The sequence below is a fragment of the Onychomys torridus genome, chromosome 2 (genome assembly GCF_903995425.1).
Source record: "Onychomys torridus chromosome 2, mOncTor1.1, whole genome shotgun sequence".
Taxonomy (NCBI): Eukaryota; Metazoa; Chordata; class Mammalia; order Rodentia; family Cricetidae; genus Onychomys; species Onychomys torridus.
In genome coordinates, this window is record NC_050444.1 from 163340424 (window position 1) to 163358360 (window position 17937).

At 41.8% G+C, this 17937-nt stretch overlaps 1 protein-coding gene across 10 annotated transcripts in view; it reads right to left on the reverse strand.

Annotated features, from left to right (window-relative positions):
• Camta1 (calmodulin binding transcription activator 1) overlaps positions 1-17937 on the reverse strand; it is an 841450-nt gene that overhangs the window by 801541 nt on the left and 21972 nt on the right. For all 10 annotated transcript variants that reach the window (XR_004944211.1, XM_036177870.1, XM_036177875.1 and 7 more), the window contains exons 2-3: positions 12490-12559; positions 7550-7668 (exon numbers count right to left, since the gene is read on the reverse strand). Coding sequence is in view for 9 of the 10 variants with exons in the window: in XM_036177870.1 (XP_036033763.1) it covers positions 7550-7668; positions 12490-12559 (189 nt within the window). In the remaining variant the exon portion in view is untranslated. The remainder of the gene's footprint in view (positions 1-7549; positions 7669-12489; positions 12560-17937) is intronic.

Genomic DNA, 17937 nt, shown 5'->3' on the forward strand with positions numbered 1-17937 from the left:
TGCAAAGAAAAAAATTAAAAATACAAAAGTACTGAAAAATATATGCCTACACACAAAAATGATTATGGAAATTGTAAAAGTATAAGGCAGTTTGTATTTAAAAGTGAAAATGAAGTATAATAATTCCCATGGTTTTGAGGTCCATTTTTTTAAACTAAATACAGAAAGCCAGGAAAGGTGGTCACAATTTCCCAGTCTCCTCTTAGGAAGACCTCAGCCGTGCACTCGGGCTCTCCCTGGCTGCCGGCAGCTCGGAGGGCATCATCTGTAGCTGCACTGCTTGCTTCTGTCACAGAACCTGTTCTTAGCACTAAAAATACACCTTAGGGGCCGGAAAGCTGGCTCAGTAGTTTAGAGCATTTACAGCTCTTGCAGAGAACTGGGTTGGATTCCTAGCACCACATAGTGGCTCACAAACATACTTAAATCCAGGTCCAGGGGTTCTTCTGGTCTTCTCTGGGACCAGGGACACACATGATACACATATATACATACATGCAGGCAAAACACTCACACATATAAAATAAAATCTTTTCTTTTAATGTATCTTTTACAGAAAAATCTTGAAGCTGACACCAACATGTGATGCCATTTATTTATTCATTTATTTAGTTAGTTATTTAGTTATTTTGCCAGAGCTGAGGATAGAACCCAGGGCCTTGCACTTGCTAGGCAAAAACTCTACCACTGAGCTAAATCCCCAACCCCTGTGATGCCATTTAAAGAACTGAATCAGAACGAGGAACCATTTGCTTACTCTAGAAAACCTTTGTACTAGAAGAAGAAACAGAATTAATAGTTCAAAAACAGTAGCACAGGCAAGTGACTTGAACATTTTATTACAGAAAGTTGTTGGTGCTGCAGGAGTCTGAGACCCAGCTCCGAGAGACTCAGGGATGTAGCAGTTATGTTCAAGTTAGTACCTTACTGATGACTAAACAGAAAGAATCCCACACTGAACAACGAACCCAGAGCAGTAACAACTCCATTATGAAGTGGTCATTTGCCATCAGACACTCACAATAGCATAATTATTCCTAGCTCTGGACTTCAAAATATTAACTCAGAATGCAGAAATCTTGTAATAGTTCATCTAATAGAATGCCAACTCCTACAGACTGGTTTTCAGTCAACTACACACTTCAGCTGGGCAAGGCCAAGCATGCCTGTTATCTCAAACACATCCCACTCCTGAGGCAGGAGGATCATGAGTTAATAAAAGCCAGCCTGGGCTACTAAGTAGTCCCTATCTGCGTAGAGCAATAAATAAATGTGCTATGCTCCTTGAGGCTTCCGTCCTGGAAATAAGAACCGGCCTAGGCACCAAGTTACACACAGATGTGGTTTCTACTTTCCTTGTACCTTCTTCATTTCTGAAGACTGCCATTACTCATCATTAATAGGCAAAATGTCCAGGTGGTGGCACATGCCTGAGATTCAGGAGGCCGAGGCAGGAGAACTGACAAACATGGAGCCAGTCTGGACTACACAGCCAAGTGCCAAGTCAGAAGAGGCTTCACTGCAAAACTGTCTCAAAACAAACAAACATATTGTTTTAAAGGAGCCAGTGAGATGACTCAGCAGGTAAAGGCACTTTGCCACAAAGCCTAGCAACCTGAGTTTGATCCCCAGGACCTATACAGAAGGTAGAGAAAGCAGAGAACTACTTCCTCAAGCTGTCCTCCATCCTCTACACATGTGCATACATGCACACACTCTCTCAAATAAATAAACAAATACATGCAATTAAAGAATGAAGGTATGGAGAGATGGCTCTGTTCACAAAATGCTTGCCACATTCAGCATGAGGACCTGAGGTCAGCCCTTCAGCACACACGTCAGAAGCCGGCACACACACATACCTGTAATCCTAACACTGAGAAGGAAGAGACAGAAGGGGCCTGGAGCTTGATGGCCAGCTAGTCTTCCAAGTTGGTGAGCTCCAGGTTTAGGGAGAGACTCTATCTCAAAAAGTGATGTGGAGAGAAACTGAGGACGACACTGTACATGTGCCTGGCCTCCACACAGACACATGTGTGTGCATGCACACACAAACATGTAATATATACATATATCACACATACTAAAGCAAAACTATTTCCTTAAGAAATGAATGGTACTAAATAAAAATCACCATGCAAGGCATAATATACTTAAAATGAAATAAATTTAAAAAGTGAAACAGTTCTACACAACAAAAAGATTACAAGTCACTGAATAACTGCTAGATTTTGAAGAGTCCAATTGAAAAATGTCATGACCTGTAATCCTGCACTTGGGACATTGAGGCAGGATAGAATTCAAGATGCAGATACATGAGCTTCTATCTCAAAAACAAGAAAGGGGTAGGAGTGGTGGCCGCAGGGGAGAGAACACTGAGAAGGAAAGTTCGAAGAAGGGGAATAATAATAATACAGCAACAGTTCTTCAGGACAGAGCAGGAAAGAGTTTCAGTTCCAGCACCTAAAGAGGTTGCACTCCCCAGCCACTTATTTTAAGAACACTATTTAGCATCTCTATATGCCACACTTTGTGTCTATACTATGAAGATAATCAAACAGCCTACCCTCATAGGGTTTATTCAAGAGCTAAGTAGGAGTATTCATGAAGAGGAACCCACAGTGCCTACCCTGCAATCAACTGTCAATAGACACTGGCCTCCATGATTGCTACTTGCAGTATCAGCATTGCTCCCCGTGTGGCCTCAGGCCTCAGGAGCACTGTATCTACCCAAGAAAGCACAGTCTAAAGCTGATTTGCTTCTGACACAACACTCCATTTCTTCTCAGCTGCAAATAACATTGAAGAAGGTAAGAAAACTATATAGCCCAATGGGTTAGGAAAAGTTAAAATAAACTGGGATGGTGGACCACACATTGAACACCAGCAGCACTCTGGAGGCAGAGGCAGACAGATCTCTGCATTCAAGGCCAACTCTGTCTACAGAGTTCCAGGACAGCTAGGACTATACAGAAAAACCCTTGTGGGGGGGGGGGGGAGCGGGCAAGGAGAGGGGGATGACAACAACAAAAAGATAAAGTTAAAATAAAAGTGGCAGTAAACTAAGACAGAAATCACCTAATCAAAGCCTTCCTCTTCTAACTTCCAGCTTCATCAAACACTGGGATATGAAGCCACAATATTAACCCTCTACTCACTCACTTTCCAACTCAAAACTACATTAGAGAAGGGGTTTGCTGCCTACACTAATGTTGTTTAGTTTGAGATCTCACAGTGAAAAGATAAACAACTGTTGTAGAATATTATTTTAAAATGTGTTACATTTGTTTATGCTGTGGAACATCTGTTTAATGATGCAAAGCTGTGTTGCATTCTTTTATGTTGCATTTGTTTAACTCTGTGAAGCTCTGTTACTGTGCCTGTCTAAAACACCTGATGGTTGAATAAAGAGCTGAGCAGTCAAAAGTAAAGGTCAGGCAGGGCTGGCAGGCAGAGAGAATAAAGAGGAAGATCAAGGAGCAAGAGAACAAGGAGACAAAAAAGAAGGGGCCAGCCATGAAGTAAGAAGAAAAGGAAAAAGCCAAGAGGCAAATGGTAAATAGGATAATTTAAGGACAGCTGGCTAGAAACAAGTCAAGCTAAGGCCAGGCATTTATAAGTAATAAGCCTGTGTGTATGATTTATTTGTGAGCTGGGTGGTGGGCCCCTAAAGAGCCCAAAGAGTAAAAACAACCAGCTACGAGTACTAGGGTGCATTTCTGTGGCACCACACCTGGCTTGGCATGTGCAAGTTCTAAAGTCAACACCCCAACACTGTAAAAACAGAATAAAGTTCCTAGGTAACTTAAGAAAGCAAGTTCCAGGAACTGGGCAAATGGACCAAGTCAGTAAAGTGCTTGCCACACATGCACATTGAACCCTAGATCCCACCTGAAAAGGCTGCTCTGTGGCCAGTAAGATGGCTCAGCAGTTAAAGGAGCCTGCCACCAAGGCTGTCAACCCCCAGAAGCTACATGGTAGAAGAGAACTGATTCCCAAAAGTCCTCTGATTTCCATTTGAGCACTGTGGCATGTGCACACAAGCATAAGTAAATGAAATAATAAAATAAAAGCTATGCTTGGTCATTGGGAGCTTGCAATGGTGGTGGTGGTGGGGAGGGGACAGCACTCACCAACAGCCAACCTACCCTACCCTACCTGGCAAACTTCAGGCCAGTAAGGAAGGAATCCTGTCTCCAAAACCAGGATGGGTGATGAGTAAGTAAAGAACTATACACCTGAGGCTGACCGCTGGCCTGCCTGCCTACACACACCTACACACACACACACACACACACACACACACACACACACACACACACGCGTGCGCGCGGGGGGGGGGGGGGGGGGGGGAGTTTACACATACATGCCCACATTACACTCACGCACACAATGAAGCTAGGAAACAATCTGCAAACCAAGAGTACTGCCATGACTGAACCATTCAGCCCTTTCTCTCTACACAGCCAGCCTCATCTCAAAAAGGAAACACTGTTCACCTCACAGTATTAGAAAACTTAGAAATCATTTGGGCTCAGTCCCTAGCAAAAAGTAGGTACTCAGTGAACGGCAACACCTGAGTAGAGACAGTTCTAACTCTCCCTGTGGCAACACCACAGTGTGAAACTAGTCTTCTCAACACAAATGTTTACAAGAAAGTCTGAGTAAAGAAATGCCTCCAAAGTACAAACAAGTCACACTGAAGCCAGGAGTCACCTGTGCGGGATGCAGAGAAGAACTCGGTGGCTGGAGTAGGACAGCTGCCACTTCTTGGCAGCTCTGGTGCCAGTCCTGCTTTGCACAGGCTGTGCAGAGTGAGATGGGAACACAACTTCCACACACACTCAGCTGCTCTCAGGCCACACACCTCTTCCAGGGTGGAGTTCCTTGTCCCAGGAAGTGGGATTTTAAGAAATGTAGTCTTTGTATAAAAAGCTTTTCAACAAACCACCTCTTTCACATGGCTCTCTACCTGAACACAGCCATCTAGTCTACTCTGGAAGGAAAATGGGTTCGTTACTACGACACTGACAGCACTTCACTCCATAAGCCAGCACAGGGAGTTCATGGGCAGGGTAGACTGTGCAGGATCTTCCTCTCCTGGGAACACAAAGGGTACATCCATCCAATACCATGAAGACAACAGGAGGAAGAATTCAGGAAATGCCCAGCCAGCCAAACCACGGAAGTGGGTACCTACATGACCACACCCACTTCTTCCCTGTGGTCCAAACCAGTCGTTAATAAAACAGGGACAGGTGTGGTCACCACAGGCATCTAGAATTCAAGCTCCCATCTAAGGCTTCCACTTTACACTAAGCAATCCTCCAGTTCTTCCAAAGCCAAGAAACGAAAGTGATCCCCAAGCAGAACTGCAGGCCCATCTTTCCACCTGGTTTTGCTCAGAGCTTCTGTCAATGTTGAGCTGACAAATCACTGTAAGAAAAGATGGCTGTCCATCAGCTGTGCTGTCTCCACCTCCGCACCTTCAGCAACACACTCCCCTTTGTGCTGGCTGCGGCAGCACCACCTGTGCAGAACAATCTACCTTTCTCCTCTAGGCCTGCAGTTTCATATTTCAGTTGTCTGAAAGGGGGTCAACAACAGCAATCCAAGCACGGAAGAAAACAGAGAGCAACTCCTCACATCCTCTATAAACACTGCTGCACATGGTGGCTCATGCCTGTGATACCTACTTTTGGAAGGCTAAGGCAGGAGGACCACAAGCTCAAGGCCAGCCTGGGCTACATATCAATACCTAGTCATGCACACACATACAGAGAGTCATTGATTGGTGTTTTATAATAAAGCTCGTATGGTAGAAAGTGGAGCATGTAAATAATTTAGACTTAGAAGCAAATAAATACATGAAAGTTTCACATCAAAGTCCCTGGCCCAGCCACAGCACGCTACCAGATAGTCTCCAACTTCACTAAACCACACTGACAGTGTCTATTTCTTATGAAATATAACTGGGAGCATGCTTATTTTATGTGTTTTGTGACAATTATAAACTAGAGCTAAAGCATAAACATTGTGGTGTCAAATCTATGTCTCTGGGAGCATCAAGAGACACTGAGTTTCTGTGTAATTCCTAAGCTAGTAGAGCATTCCTACAAAGCTTCAAAAGTCTACTTACTCTACTGTTGACAAGAGACAGTCCATGATGGAGACAAATGTTCAACATAGCTACTGTTTTTTCAGGTCTAAAATATATGAAATCCTTAATAAGTAAACATGCTGGTTAGAACGAGAGGCATCTAAGCTAATGCTGGCCACAGTAAAGCTGCTCTCCCTGTAGAGCAAGGACTACCCATGCAAGGAAGGAAAACACATACCTCAAAAGATCTATTTAGTTGAGATAAAGCCACAAAGCTTAAGTTTCCAGCGAGTATTAAAACTGCAGAGCTTGTGAAGTGAAGAAATTCACCCACAGCTTCCCGCCACTCAAAACAGAGTTAAGATGAAGCCTCAACAGACATCACTGTTCCTTCTCATGCCCTGTCAATCAGGAGGATAGAGCTGTGCTTTAAGCTAACTTAGAAGTAAACAGTGAACCAATAACACAAATGGATTTATCCTAACATGGAAGTAACCAGTAACCCCAGTCACATGAGTCAAAGGAATACAAACTGATAGACATATACCCAGCTCTCACCACCACAGTAATTCAATGTCACCTTACACTGAAATGGATAATTATTACCATGGCTAATGGCTATTACCCTACCTTAAATACCCAGATTTCAAACTAAAACTTTAGACAGCAAAACAACACACTAAGATCCCCAAATTTAGCAAAATTTAGAAGAAAATAAAATCTATGTACTCTATCAATCTACTCTTTTGCCTAGATGTCAACTATGTGACCTACAATCTAGCCTGCAGTCCTAACAGAAATTCCTATTACTAAGGCAAAGCGGTCAGTACCTGAAACAAGCTCTCTCTTCATCAAAGACCTGATAAGCCTGTCCCCAACTCTACAGACTTCAAATTTCCAAAACACTATTTTCTGTAAAGCATTTGGACTGTAGTCACTCACTCGTGACAACACGCTGACCTGAGATGCAGGTAGATCAACCACCAAATCCAAGATGCCAGGGGCAAGAAAACACAGCACACACTCATGCTGCTTTAGTGAAGTCACGTGCGCAGTTTACAGCTCTTAGCACAAGCCAAGCACACCAGTGACAGGTCAAGACACATTAGTTTGTGTCAACTCAAAATTAACAATTCTTTTCAGCGGGGCCGTGATGGTGTACACCTTTAATCCCAGCACATGGCAGGCAGAGGCAGGTAGATCTCTGTGAGTTCGAGGCCAACCTGGTCTATAGCGCTAATTCCAGAACAGCCAGGGCTACACACAGAGCAATCCTGTCTTTTTTTTTTTTTTTTTTTTTTGGGGGGGGGGGGGGAGAGAACTCTTCTCATTGACAATTTCCTTCTTCAAGCTATTGAATTTAAACCTCATATAAGGTAGCTCTACACAAAACATTCTCAAGAGTTCACCCATAAGATAATATGCCCTTAAGAATTGAAGTGTATCTACCTCATTAGTGTTCCAGCGGTGCCTCTCTTTGGGTAAACTTGAACATTTCGGCAGACATTCAAGCAGCTTTTTCGGTAAAAAGATTTTTACATGACTACTATTGCTGTTCCCATGATCATCTATAAAGAAGAAAACAATAAATTCAGAGAAAGAGAACGCCTCCTTCAAGTACACTGACAATGTCAGAAACAGCCCAAGAGCATCAGGAGGCTGCTAGTCCTCCTAGTTCCTCATCTACACAACTCTCAGATGGATGGCAGCAGGAATCTATCTGCCTGTGGGCTCTGATAGACTGAGCTTTACTCCACCACAGTGAGCAAACAGGAAGTGCCCCAGAGCAGCCCAAAATCAGACTGTTACTTTAAAGGCTCTTTCAGTGTTTCCAAGAAACATCAAAATTACAAAATGATTTAACCTCATGAAACCCAGAAACTGTTTATTAACCAAGTTAAAAGTTTCATGGTTTTTAAATTTGAAGAATTATAATTACACGTGACTTTCATTCATAAACTAAACATTACTTTGTCTCCTATAATACAAATGGGACTTATTTTTTTCTAAAGGAAACCACAGGCTCTTATAAGGAATTTAAGCCTGTAGTTAACTAACAAGTAATACAGAAGCTGGCCTTTCTAGGCTGCACCTTAAAAATCTATCACTTTAATTAAGTTGATTTTCATGCACCTATCTGCAGAATTAATGTAGTTCATCAAATGTAGCTCCTTCTAAAGGAGTCAGAGAATTCATTACTTTTAAACTAGACAGCAAGTCTGACTACCTGATGCTTCCTAGATCATTTCTTTATATAGCATTTATTTCCATCATTTATTTACATATCATTTACTTTTTCACTCCTGTAAAGCAATTCCTTTCCCTGCCTCAAATTCCTTGCCATTTGTGGCAAACTGCGGTCAGAGTTTCAAATTACCCACTACAATTTTTTATACAGAATGAAGTCTCCAGTCTACACCTGAGTCCTGGGGACAGCACATTACGTTAGACTCAAGCTGCTCCAGTCAAGGGCTCATCAGCTTTTACAATGTCGATAAGACAATACACACACACCCGGAGTGGACAGCCCACACCTGTACAGGTTCTGCTTCTTTCTGCCTGTGTGACCTTAGGTAAGTTACTCAGTGTTTCCAGTTTCTCCATATCATAAATCAGAGAATTAGGGATCATTTAATTCCCCCTCAAGTGAAATTTCTATAAAATTTAAGGTCCTTCAGCAACAGTATGCCTTACAGAGGTCTACAGGTACTGCTTGAATATGAAGTGAAATACAGCAATTATTTATCCAGTTATTTCTGTGCTTCTATTTAATATTGTCTTTTGAGGGATAAATAAAACAACAACAAAACTTTTCTAAGGTCACAAAATTCTCACCCAAACATTTCTCATCTGTTCAGCATGTTTCTTCTTCTCATGGAAAAAGTCAGAAGTAAATATTGGGCACAAAAACAGACTGAGAACATCTACTACATCATACAGAATGTTTTATAGGGATTAACTTGAGAGTCTTAGCCTACTGACTCTTTTTTGGTCCATGAACTACACAGCCAATTGAATTGTAACACAGCTGTGCATGTATGTCTATAGCAATGAAAAACTTATAATACTGCTCTTAGGAGATCTAAAATTATAAGTTAATACCAAATTAAGATTCAACTTAAAAATATTGCTCAAAATCAAAAGGAAATAAACTAAGAAAAAGTTGATAGGGCATTCTTATTCACTGCTTACAATAAAGCCTTTATAATCACATGTACTCATGCATGCTCCCTACACTTCCTCCCCCAGGGAGGTACAAGGGTCATAAAACTTTAAAGCACAGAAGTCGGAATCACATGAAGTTTTTTACCTTCCTGCTCTCTATCCCTAATGTGGTTTATTCTCTCTCTTAAAAATAGTAATAATAATGTGACATACACAATTTTGAAAGTAGAGGTGAAATTTGAAAATCTATATTCTATTCAATATATATGGGGTATCTTTTATAGAAACAGCACTAGGCTAGTACTCAGTATACAAACAGTCATCTTCCTGAGAAAGTTATTTAAAGCAGAACAGAATATTAAACCCTAGTTTGTATTTCTATTTGTGGTCACAACTAATGCTAAATTTCTATCCCTTTAGTTTCTTTAAGAAACCTGGCTGCCAGCAGAGGGGAGAAGGGAGATGGAGAGAAGGGGAGAGGGGGGGGGGAGGGAGGGAGGGAGGGAGGGAGGGAATGAGAATAAGAGACAGAATGAAGTGTGTATAAATGTGTGTGAGAGAGAAAGTTGAGAGTGTGAGAGAATGTTGTATATGTGAGAGAGAAAGAACACTAAGTCTGTGTGAGAATGGTGTGTGTGTGTGTGTGTGTGAGAGAGAGAGAGAGAGAGAGAGAGAGAGAGAGAGAGAGAGAGAGTGTGTGTGTGTGTGTGTGTATGAGAGTTTGTGTGTGTGACTGTATGTTTGTGTTCTTGTTCTCAATAATGCAACTGCTTGAGGAAAAGCTTCAGGCTTCCAGTGACAGCAGCTGAAGCAGTGGTGAGTGGACCCAAAGGTAAATGTTTAAAGAGGAAAGCATGATGCTATGTGAGCACTGTCTCAATCAAGTTCCACCATAGCTCTCCAAAGGACTGTGCAGCAAGGGTTGTATGACAGGCCAGCAGGTCCCCTTGCTCTGTTTTTAAACTGCACCATTTGCTTCATTTTATGTTCATGCTGAACGTAAGCCAGGTGCTCTTAGGAACCATCATGATGGTAAATGCCCTTCTCCCAGCTTAGGGAAAAGCAAGTTCAATACTGGGCAGAGTCAGACCTCAAGAAGGATAATGCTAAACTCATACTTCACTCTTCAGGGCCAATTCTAGCACAGTGGTAGACTGGTCACCTAGAAGCACATAGCCCTGGGTTCAGTTCCCAGCACCAGGAAAAAATAATCCACTTCAGTGTTTCTGGTTAAAGTACAGTAATAAAAAAAACTTTGTTTTTATATTAGAAAATAACTGTTCACATAGTGATACTGCATAAAAATGTGTTTTTAATTAAAAGCTGTTTAATGTTTTTAGAATAGCTGTAAAATGATTAAATAACTGAACATATGTGCCAGTTTTACAATGCCAGCAATAGTATCTTAACAATAAAACTAAGGTATAAACTGGTTTCAGCTGTACCCCCATATTCAATCTGAACAGTTAAACTTTGACACTGCAAAGTGGAAATGTCAACTAAATGACAGGCAAGCCTTTCATTAACGTTATCAACGCATGATACATGACTTCACAATAGAATTGCCTAACCTACTTCACAATAAAAACATAACTGGCGGGGCTCTTGAAATTGACAAATGATGTGCTTGGCTGACAGCTATAATTCTAAAGAATGAACCATCCTTTTTAGTCAACCTTCAAATATTTTCTAAATGATAATTTTAGAGTCATAGTATAATTTAGTTAAATCTTTCTAAAATGTACAAAAAACGTTCACTCAGCTAACTGGATTCTAACCTTCAGTTTTGTTTCTAAAATTAAGATTCACATTGCCAAATCTTTTACTCAAACCAAAAGAAATGCATCTGGCCTGTTTCTGGAGTGCTCAGATTTCTGCAAGCTAAGTCCTAAGTGTATTAACTAGACTAGCCTAGTAAGGATACCTCCACTGTCTTTCCATTTACAATAAGAATGTAACGGTTTGGGGGTCTATGAACAATAAGAACATCTGTACTCAGGTGATGGTGACTCGTCAGTCTCTGGACCTCTAGAATGAACTCTACAAATGCTCTGTTGCAGCAATAAGTATAACTGCTAACTCTTACAGGTGCATGTGATCAACAGAGTGGAGAGAAAAAATTAAAAAGAAGTTCCACACTTTTCTGTTTGGCTCTAATTATTATGTGCCTAGATTTAATTAGTGGGATCAGACTGGCTCAGGGAAACAAGCACACACTGGTGTGTTCCAGGCAGCACAGCGCTCACAGCAACGCACTGCCATGACTAACCTAAGACCTTCCAATTCCTGTATCCAAACAAACAGGAACGACAGCACTGGTCAGAACAGGTGCTGTTTCCTTCCAGTGATTAAAGAGCAGCTAATAATTTTAAGTAGCAAAGCCTGACGAGTCTTGTTACTGAACCACCTCTCTCTTCTCTTTGTGGAGTTGTATATGCACCACTCTCACCTTCCTATTCTTGGGTGGCCCAGAATTACTGTTTCTTCTCATTTATGTTATTGCATCCCTGGTCCAGGGTTAAGGTTATTCATAACCCAGGTTCTGTAAACTCCTATTCATTCTACAATTACATTTCAATATAAAATATGGGGTAGGAACGGAGAAAGCAGAGGCACCAAACCCTGCAATGCACCACACCTAGGCTTTGAGCATCCTCCTGTACTTTATTTCACTCAACTCCAACTTCAGCAACAGGTGATCAGGTTTCTATTATTGAATAGGACCCAGACAGGACTTTATACTAGGCTCTCTTGTTTAATCCTCAAGAGAAAATGTGACGTTTTAACCACCCCCACTCTGCAGATAAAGAACTTGAGGATTCAGACTAATTTAGCCAAGATCCACTGTTACAAGTAGCTCAACTGGGATTCACGAATAATCTTTGGCTCCCACACACCACCACCTCGTCCTACTCTGAATCATCCAGATACAGTACTGGACTCCACAGTTAAGGAAGCACTGTATTAATACCAACATTTGCAGGGGCTGTGACCTTTCTGTATGGCTGAATCCATCGCTTTAAATCCTCACAGAAAGCTCATGAGGAGAGCACTGTTTGTGTTGCCTAAAAGGATTAAGTAACTCATCTAAGATCACACAGCAGCAAAAGGCAGAAGCCAGGCCTCCTAAGTCCCGGTCCAGGGCTGTCTTCACCACACTGGAGGAGTTACTCTGGCTGCCAAGCCCACCCATTCCTGTAAGTCAAAAGCTTTTCAAATCCTACCTTCTATAGGTGGCACGGTGTTGAGAACACAGTAGGTGCTAGTTCCGCAGAATACACTTTGGGAAACGCTCTAAGGAAACAGAAAATAAAATGTAAAACTAATCTTTGAAAGAGACATATTCTGGCTCTTCTGTGATATTCCTGCTGAAGATGCAAAACCTGAATCTAAACCATGAGGAAACATCAGATAAATCCAAAACATGGGCATTCCACAAAATGACTGGCCTGAGATCTTTCGTGTCAAGGCTTCGAAAGTGAGAAAGACTGAGAGTCACTGACAGCCATCTGTGACCAAGGAGAATGAAGAGGCTACTAGACATGCACCAGGGTTCTGACTGAATTATTTTTAACAATAGTCAAAAGTGAAATGGGATATAGGGATTGCATGTTAGAACTGTCTCTGCTAAATTCCAGGTTATGACTGCTGTAGTTAGGAAAGACAACGTTCTTGTTTGTGAGATACACACAATACAGCATTTAAGAGTGGCGAACACATTGGCATCTGATCTACAAAAAGCTCATAGGGAATAGTGCTTCGCACTGTAGGCTTAAGAGCACTTCCAAATTTAAGACACACGTGGAAACATGAGAACATGCACTACCTGTGTGGTTTTTATTAGAGTACACATGTGCTGTGTACAGAATAAACATAAAAGAAGCATCGTCCATGACATCCTCATCTGCAGTCAGTATCAACATTATTAACCATGTCCAAGCAACACACCCAACACCTCATTCATACAAAAGACTCAACTGAGCACCAAACAGCATTAGGTAGAGAAACAAAATGAGGAAGTCAAAAGACATGAGCTCTGCTCTCAAGTCACTTCATTCAAAAAAATCTCCAGTGTTCATACAAAAATATATACAGGGACAACTTTAAAAGGAAAACAAACAAAAAAAAAAAAAAACATTTGGATCTCTCCAGTCAACTATTTTCAGTCCTAAGAATGACTTCTTGTTTGGCTACAATACTAATTGAGACTCTAGATTATTGATCATATATTATAACCTACTCATTTTTATACTTGGAAAAAAATGAAAGACAGTTTCCAGGTCAACCGCTGAAGTAGAGACTCCAGGTCTGTACCATATCACCACAGAAAGGCAGGATGGCACTCTCTCTGATGGCACTGCCCTCTCCTATCTCCTCCAAAGTAAGAGGATTCAACTATCACCCCACCTTCACCAAACACCACTGTTACTATGTTAACAAGGATAACTTTAACATTTTCTAAGAGCACAGAAGTTGCTTGACTAAACTGGATGGATTCTATGAATTTTCCTTTTCCTCTCTCCCAGCTGTGATAACCCAAAGCCTCAGAAGCAAATACAACAGCACTTTCCCATAACACATTTCCTACCCTCAGAATAGCTACTGGCTACTTAAGTTTTCTCTCCAGTGTCTGCAAACCTCCCCATCTCACTCTAACATCTGCCAGCCTCCAAGCTAGCCTACTAGCCAGCCACACAGAGATGGCTGTTTCATATTCAAAGCTTATTTTCTGCCTATTACCAAAAATAGTTAGCATTAAAGGTAATGGCTACCTAGGCCATCTTAACAGTCTCAAGTCAAAGGTTTTAAAATCACTAGTGTTTGATGAGACACACTAACATAAATGGCCTTATGAACAATGGTTTTTCCCATCTAGCTTCCAAGTCTGAGAGTAACTTAGTGGTAAAAAATCCCAAATGGCAACACAGAACTCCAACCCTGAGAGCACCATGACAGACAATATGAACAGAACTCAACTACATCTCCTCCACAGCATTGGCTAGAGAAGGTTCCCAGTTGATTTAAGCACAAAAGAACTTGCATAACGTGGAAGAAGAACCTTATGAATCTTAAAACTTTATAAATCTTAACCTCAAAACCAGCCCCAGGTTCTCAAAGCAGATAAACGATGGCACAAAACAATGGGAAAACACAAAACAGCCACCTTGACTAGACTCTGTGCCAGGCTCTGCTCAAAGGACTTTCACAAGACTGCACAAAATGCCTCTCTGCAACAGTGCAGTGGTTTGGCCAAAGGAAGGAGTGCTAGTCTGCAAAACTGGAGCCATCTTTCCTAGTTCCCACTCACTGCCAACAAGTCAGGGCAGATTAACCCAAAAGGACAGCACTACAGAAACCAGAAGTATGGATCCAAGTCCTCCCACAGCTGTGTGTGTCCTACTGCTCCACCGGGCTGTCAGGCCTTCAAGGAAGCCTTTGGTTCCAGGATCAGGCAGCCCTGGAGATACAGGGGTCAGAAACTGCCAATTCCTCCCACAGCACACATCTCTTTACTCCTTCCACTTGGTCTACAAATAAGAAAGGAGCACATGCCACATGCCAGAGAGTTGAGGGAGCTGAGACCCAACAGTGAACAAGGGCACCCTGCCTCCTCAAGGGACACTCTAGCAGGTCAGGTGAACTGAACCTAGGTGGGCTCTTTAAATCACAGTGGTAAGTGCACACTATTGGGAGAGCTTGTAAAGGACTGTTCTCCATGGCTCCTGAATGTGTCACTTTGGGAATGTAAAGACAGTACTTGGTGACAATCATGGAGAAACCTGAATTCCATTTTAACCAAAGCAATGGGTCTTAGCCACAGGTGTCAACTTGGGAAATTTAAAATTCTGATGTCCAGGATGCAATTCTGATCAACCAGGGCAGAATATCTAAGGAGACCTATCTAATCATCTTTTGTGCACGTTCACAAATGAACCCACAGTGAGAAATAAACAGTTGTATGACTCTGAACAACCACTCTAACTTTCTGTTTCAAGTCAAATGCGAGTGTGACCTTGAATGAGACTTCTCCTACTTTCCCTTCACACTGGTCATCTGAGGGCTTTGTTCAAACCTCAGTTTTGATCCATGGGTCTCTATGGAGCCAGAAATCCTTCTCTAATAATCCCCATAAGACACCAATGTCATGATTCATGACACACCTTGACTATCAGAAACCAGATGACGAACTTCGGAGATCAGGAGTTAGAACTCAGATCCTCTAGTCCTGGTACTCCTCAACTGCCTAATTCTATGGACTAAAAATGTACAGACTTTGATAATTTTTTTAAAACGATGCCAGAATATACAAACAACAAGCACAGTATCTGCTGAAGTACCCAAGAGGAGCAATGCCGACAGAAGCTACACTATGTAGATGAAGAGGCAGTACTGAAAACAATGTAATGAGAACAGCAGACACAGTTGTTTGAGGGCTAAAATGGCAGCTGTGTAAATGCAGAACTACCATTCAGTAAGTAAAAACAGGGCAGGAACTGTCTCCCTCACTGTGTCTTTTCATAGAGCCTAGGTCAGGATGTTATACACAGGCACTTTCACCATATGCACACACAGTCTTTGGATGAATTAATAAAACACTGTACAGTAAATGACTAAAGGCCTTGAAAGAAAGAAGTGACAGGAAGAAAGCTCTTTACAGCCTTTGCAGTAAACACCAAGAATGTTAAAGCTAGCTAGCTAAGGGTCCACAAAGCTTATTAAATCAAAGAGGAGGGTAGCTATACTAAATGCAGTAAGCCACTGTCCCAACTACAAGTGATACATTAAACATTTTTGTCACCTGCTCTATCAAGACTTGCACTGATCCTTGAAAACTCAGTCACTGTGTATAAGTAATCAGATTAAAGAGTCACAGCTAGCACCTCACCATTCTCACAGAGCATTCTAGGCATAGCATCTCGTGAGTAAGGCAAAGTACATTATAAACTATGTTAATAAGCCCAAGTACCATCAATAGCTACATTAAGCATATGCCAAAGTCCGGAACAGGTGTCCCTGTGTCCCTCATCTTCTAACAGCAGCTCTGGTATCCACCCCCTCCTATCCCATGGCAGGGACTTCCTGAGTCTCTAAGCTTCTCTGCACTGAGACAGATGAGATAGTACAGACTCTTGCCCAGATACTCTAGGAGCCAGGCCAGACCCCCTGCTGTCACTCCACTGGTGAGAACTGACCACAAAGCCATTCCTGACTGCAGTAGAGAAAGACTCAGAAAAGAAAACAGGTTCAGGGCCCACTAGCAATCTCAGAAAAATGTCATCTGTAAACTGCCTTTAATTGCAGAAGACTTACTCCTTTCAGAATGTCTTCAACTAACCTAAAATGCCACCTTTAATCCCATCTAAAGGCAATCTAGCAGTTTTTCTTCCCTGATAAACATTTTCTAACATACTCAAAATCTGACTGTATATCAAGGGCATCCTTGAAGGGCTGTCTGTCTAGCCTGTTCATTCCATTATCTGCAGTGCTTGCTTCATTCAAAGCCTGCCACATAAAAGAAGGGCAGGTATTTGTGGCATTTATAAATGATCACCATTTCCAAGAGTTCATGGAAAGGAAAGCATAATGTCCTGGGCTTTACTCAAGGCCTTCTGCTAACACAGCCCTGCCACACCATACCCCGCAGTTCCCAGACAGTGCTCTGAGGTACTGGCTCTTGGCACTCCTGCCCCACATAACAGCAGATCAGTAGCCATGAACTCTCAGTCCACTGATGTTGTGGATTTTTTTTTAGAACAGGTCATATCTCTTCATTCATTCAAGAAACTGGGTAAAATGAATTGTCACAGACACTAAGAGCCAATATTAAATTTTTGGCTACAATACAAGCCTGAAAAATAAGAAAGTACAAGGTCTGTCAAAAGACATACTTTGGAGACACTCCATGAAACCAGGTTAATGACATCTGAGACTGAAGAACCAATACAAGATGCTTTATCCTTTTCCTGAACTACAAAGGTCAATGGGGGGTGGTCCTGTATGTAGGACAGAACAAAAATACTTTGAGCTTATCTATCTCACCACCTTTCATAAAGTCTGAAATACCCTAAGGGCTATGGTTCTACAGAACTCTCCCAACACTCTGGAAGGGCAGAGACAAACCAAGACAGACACCTTCGCTAAAAGGGCTGTCTAGATGATAGTTCTTCATCCTCCCAGCAGGCAAAATAAACCAATGAGACACCAGCTGCTAAGGAAGCTGGAGAACTCAAGTCAGGATCTCAACGGCAAGCAAATGTCTAGGACAGACCACAACAAAGCTGCAGACCTAAGCTGCTTCTTAGAGCTAGTTTTAGAGTGCATCCAAACTGATGTATGGCCAGAGAAATCGGGCTGATTCACCATGACCAAAGATGTGTGTAGGGTATAAAGTGATCTCAGAAAATGGGGGGGAGGGTGTCTTTACAGATATGAATCATATTATTATAATTTTCATAAGTTTAATTTGCCCAGGAAACCATTATATTCAACAGTCTGAAAACAATCAGTGCTTAATCAATGTCCTTGCTTGTACAAATATCCATACTCCAAAGGAGCACACTCTGGAAACAACCATGTAAGGTCTAAATTGCCCTGTGTTAGTGATACCTACAAACTCCTCAGAGACAGAAGGAAGTATCAGCAGAATCAAGCAGGCCTAACACCACATCACG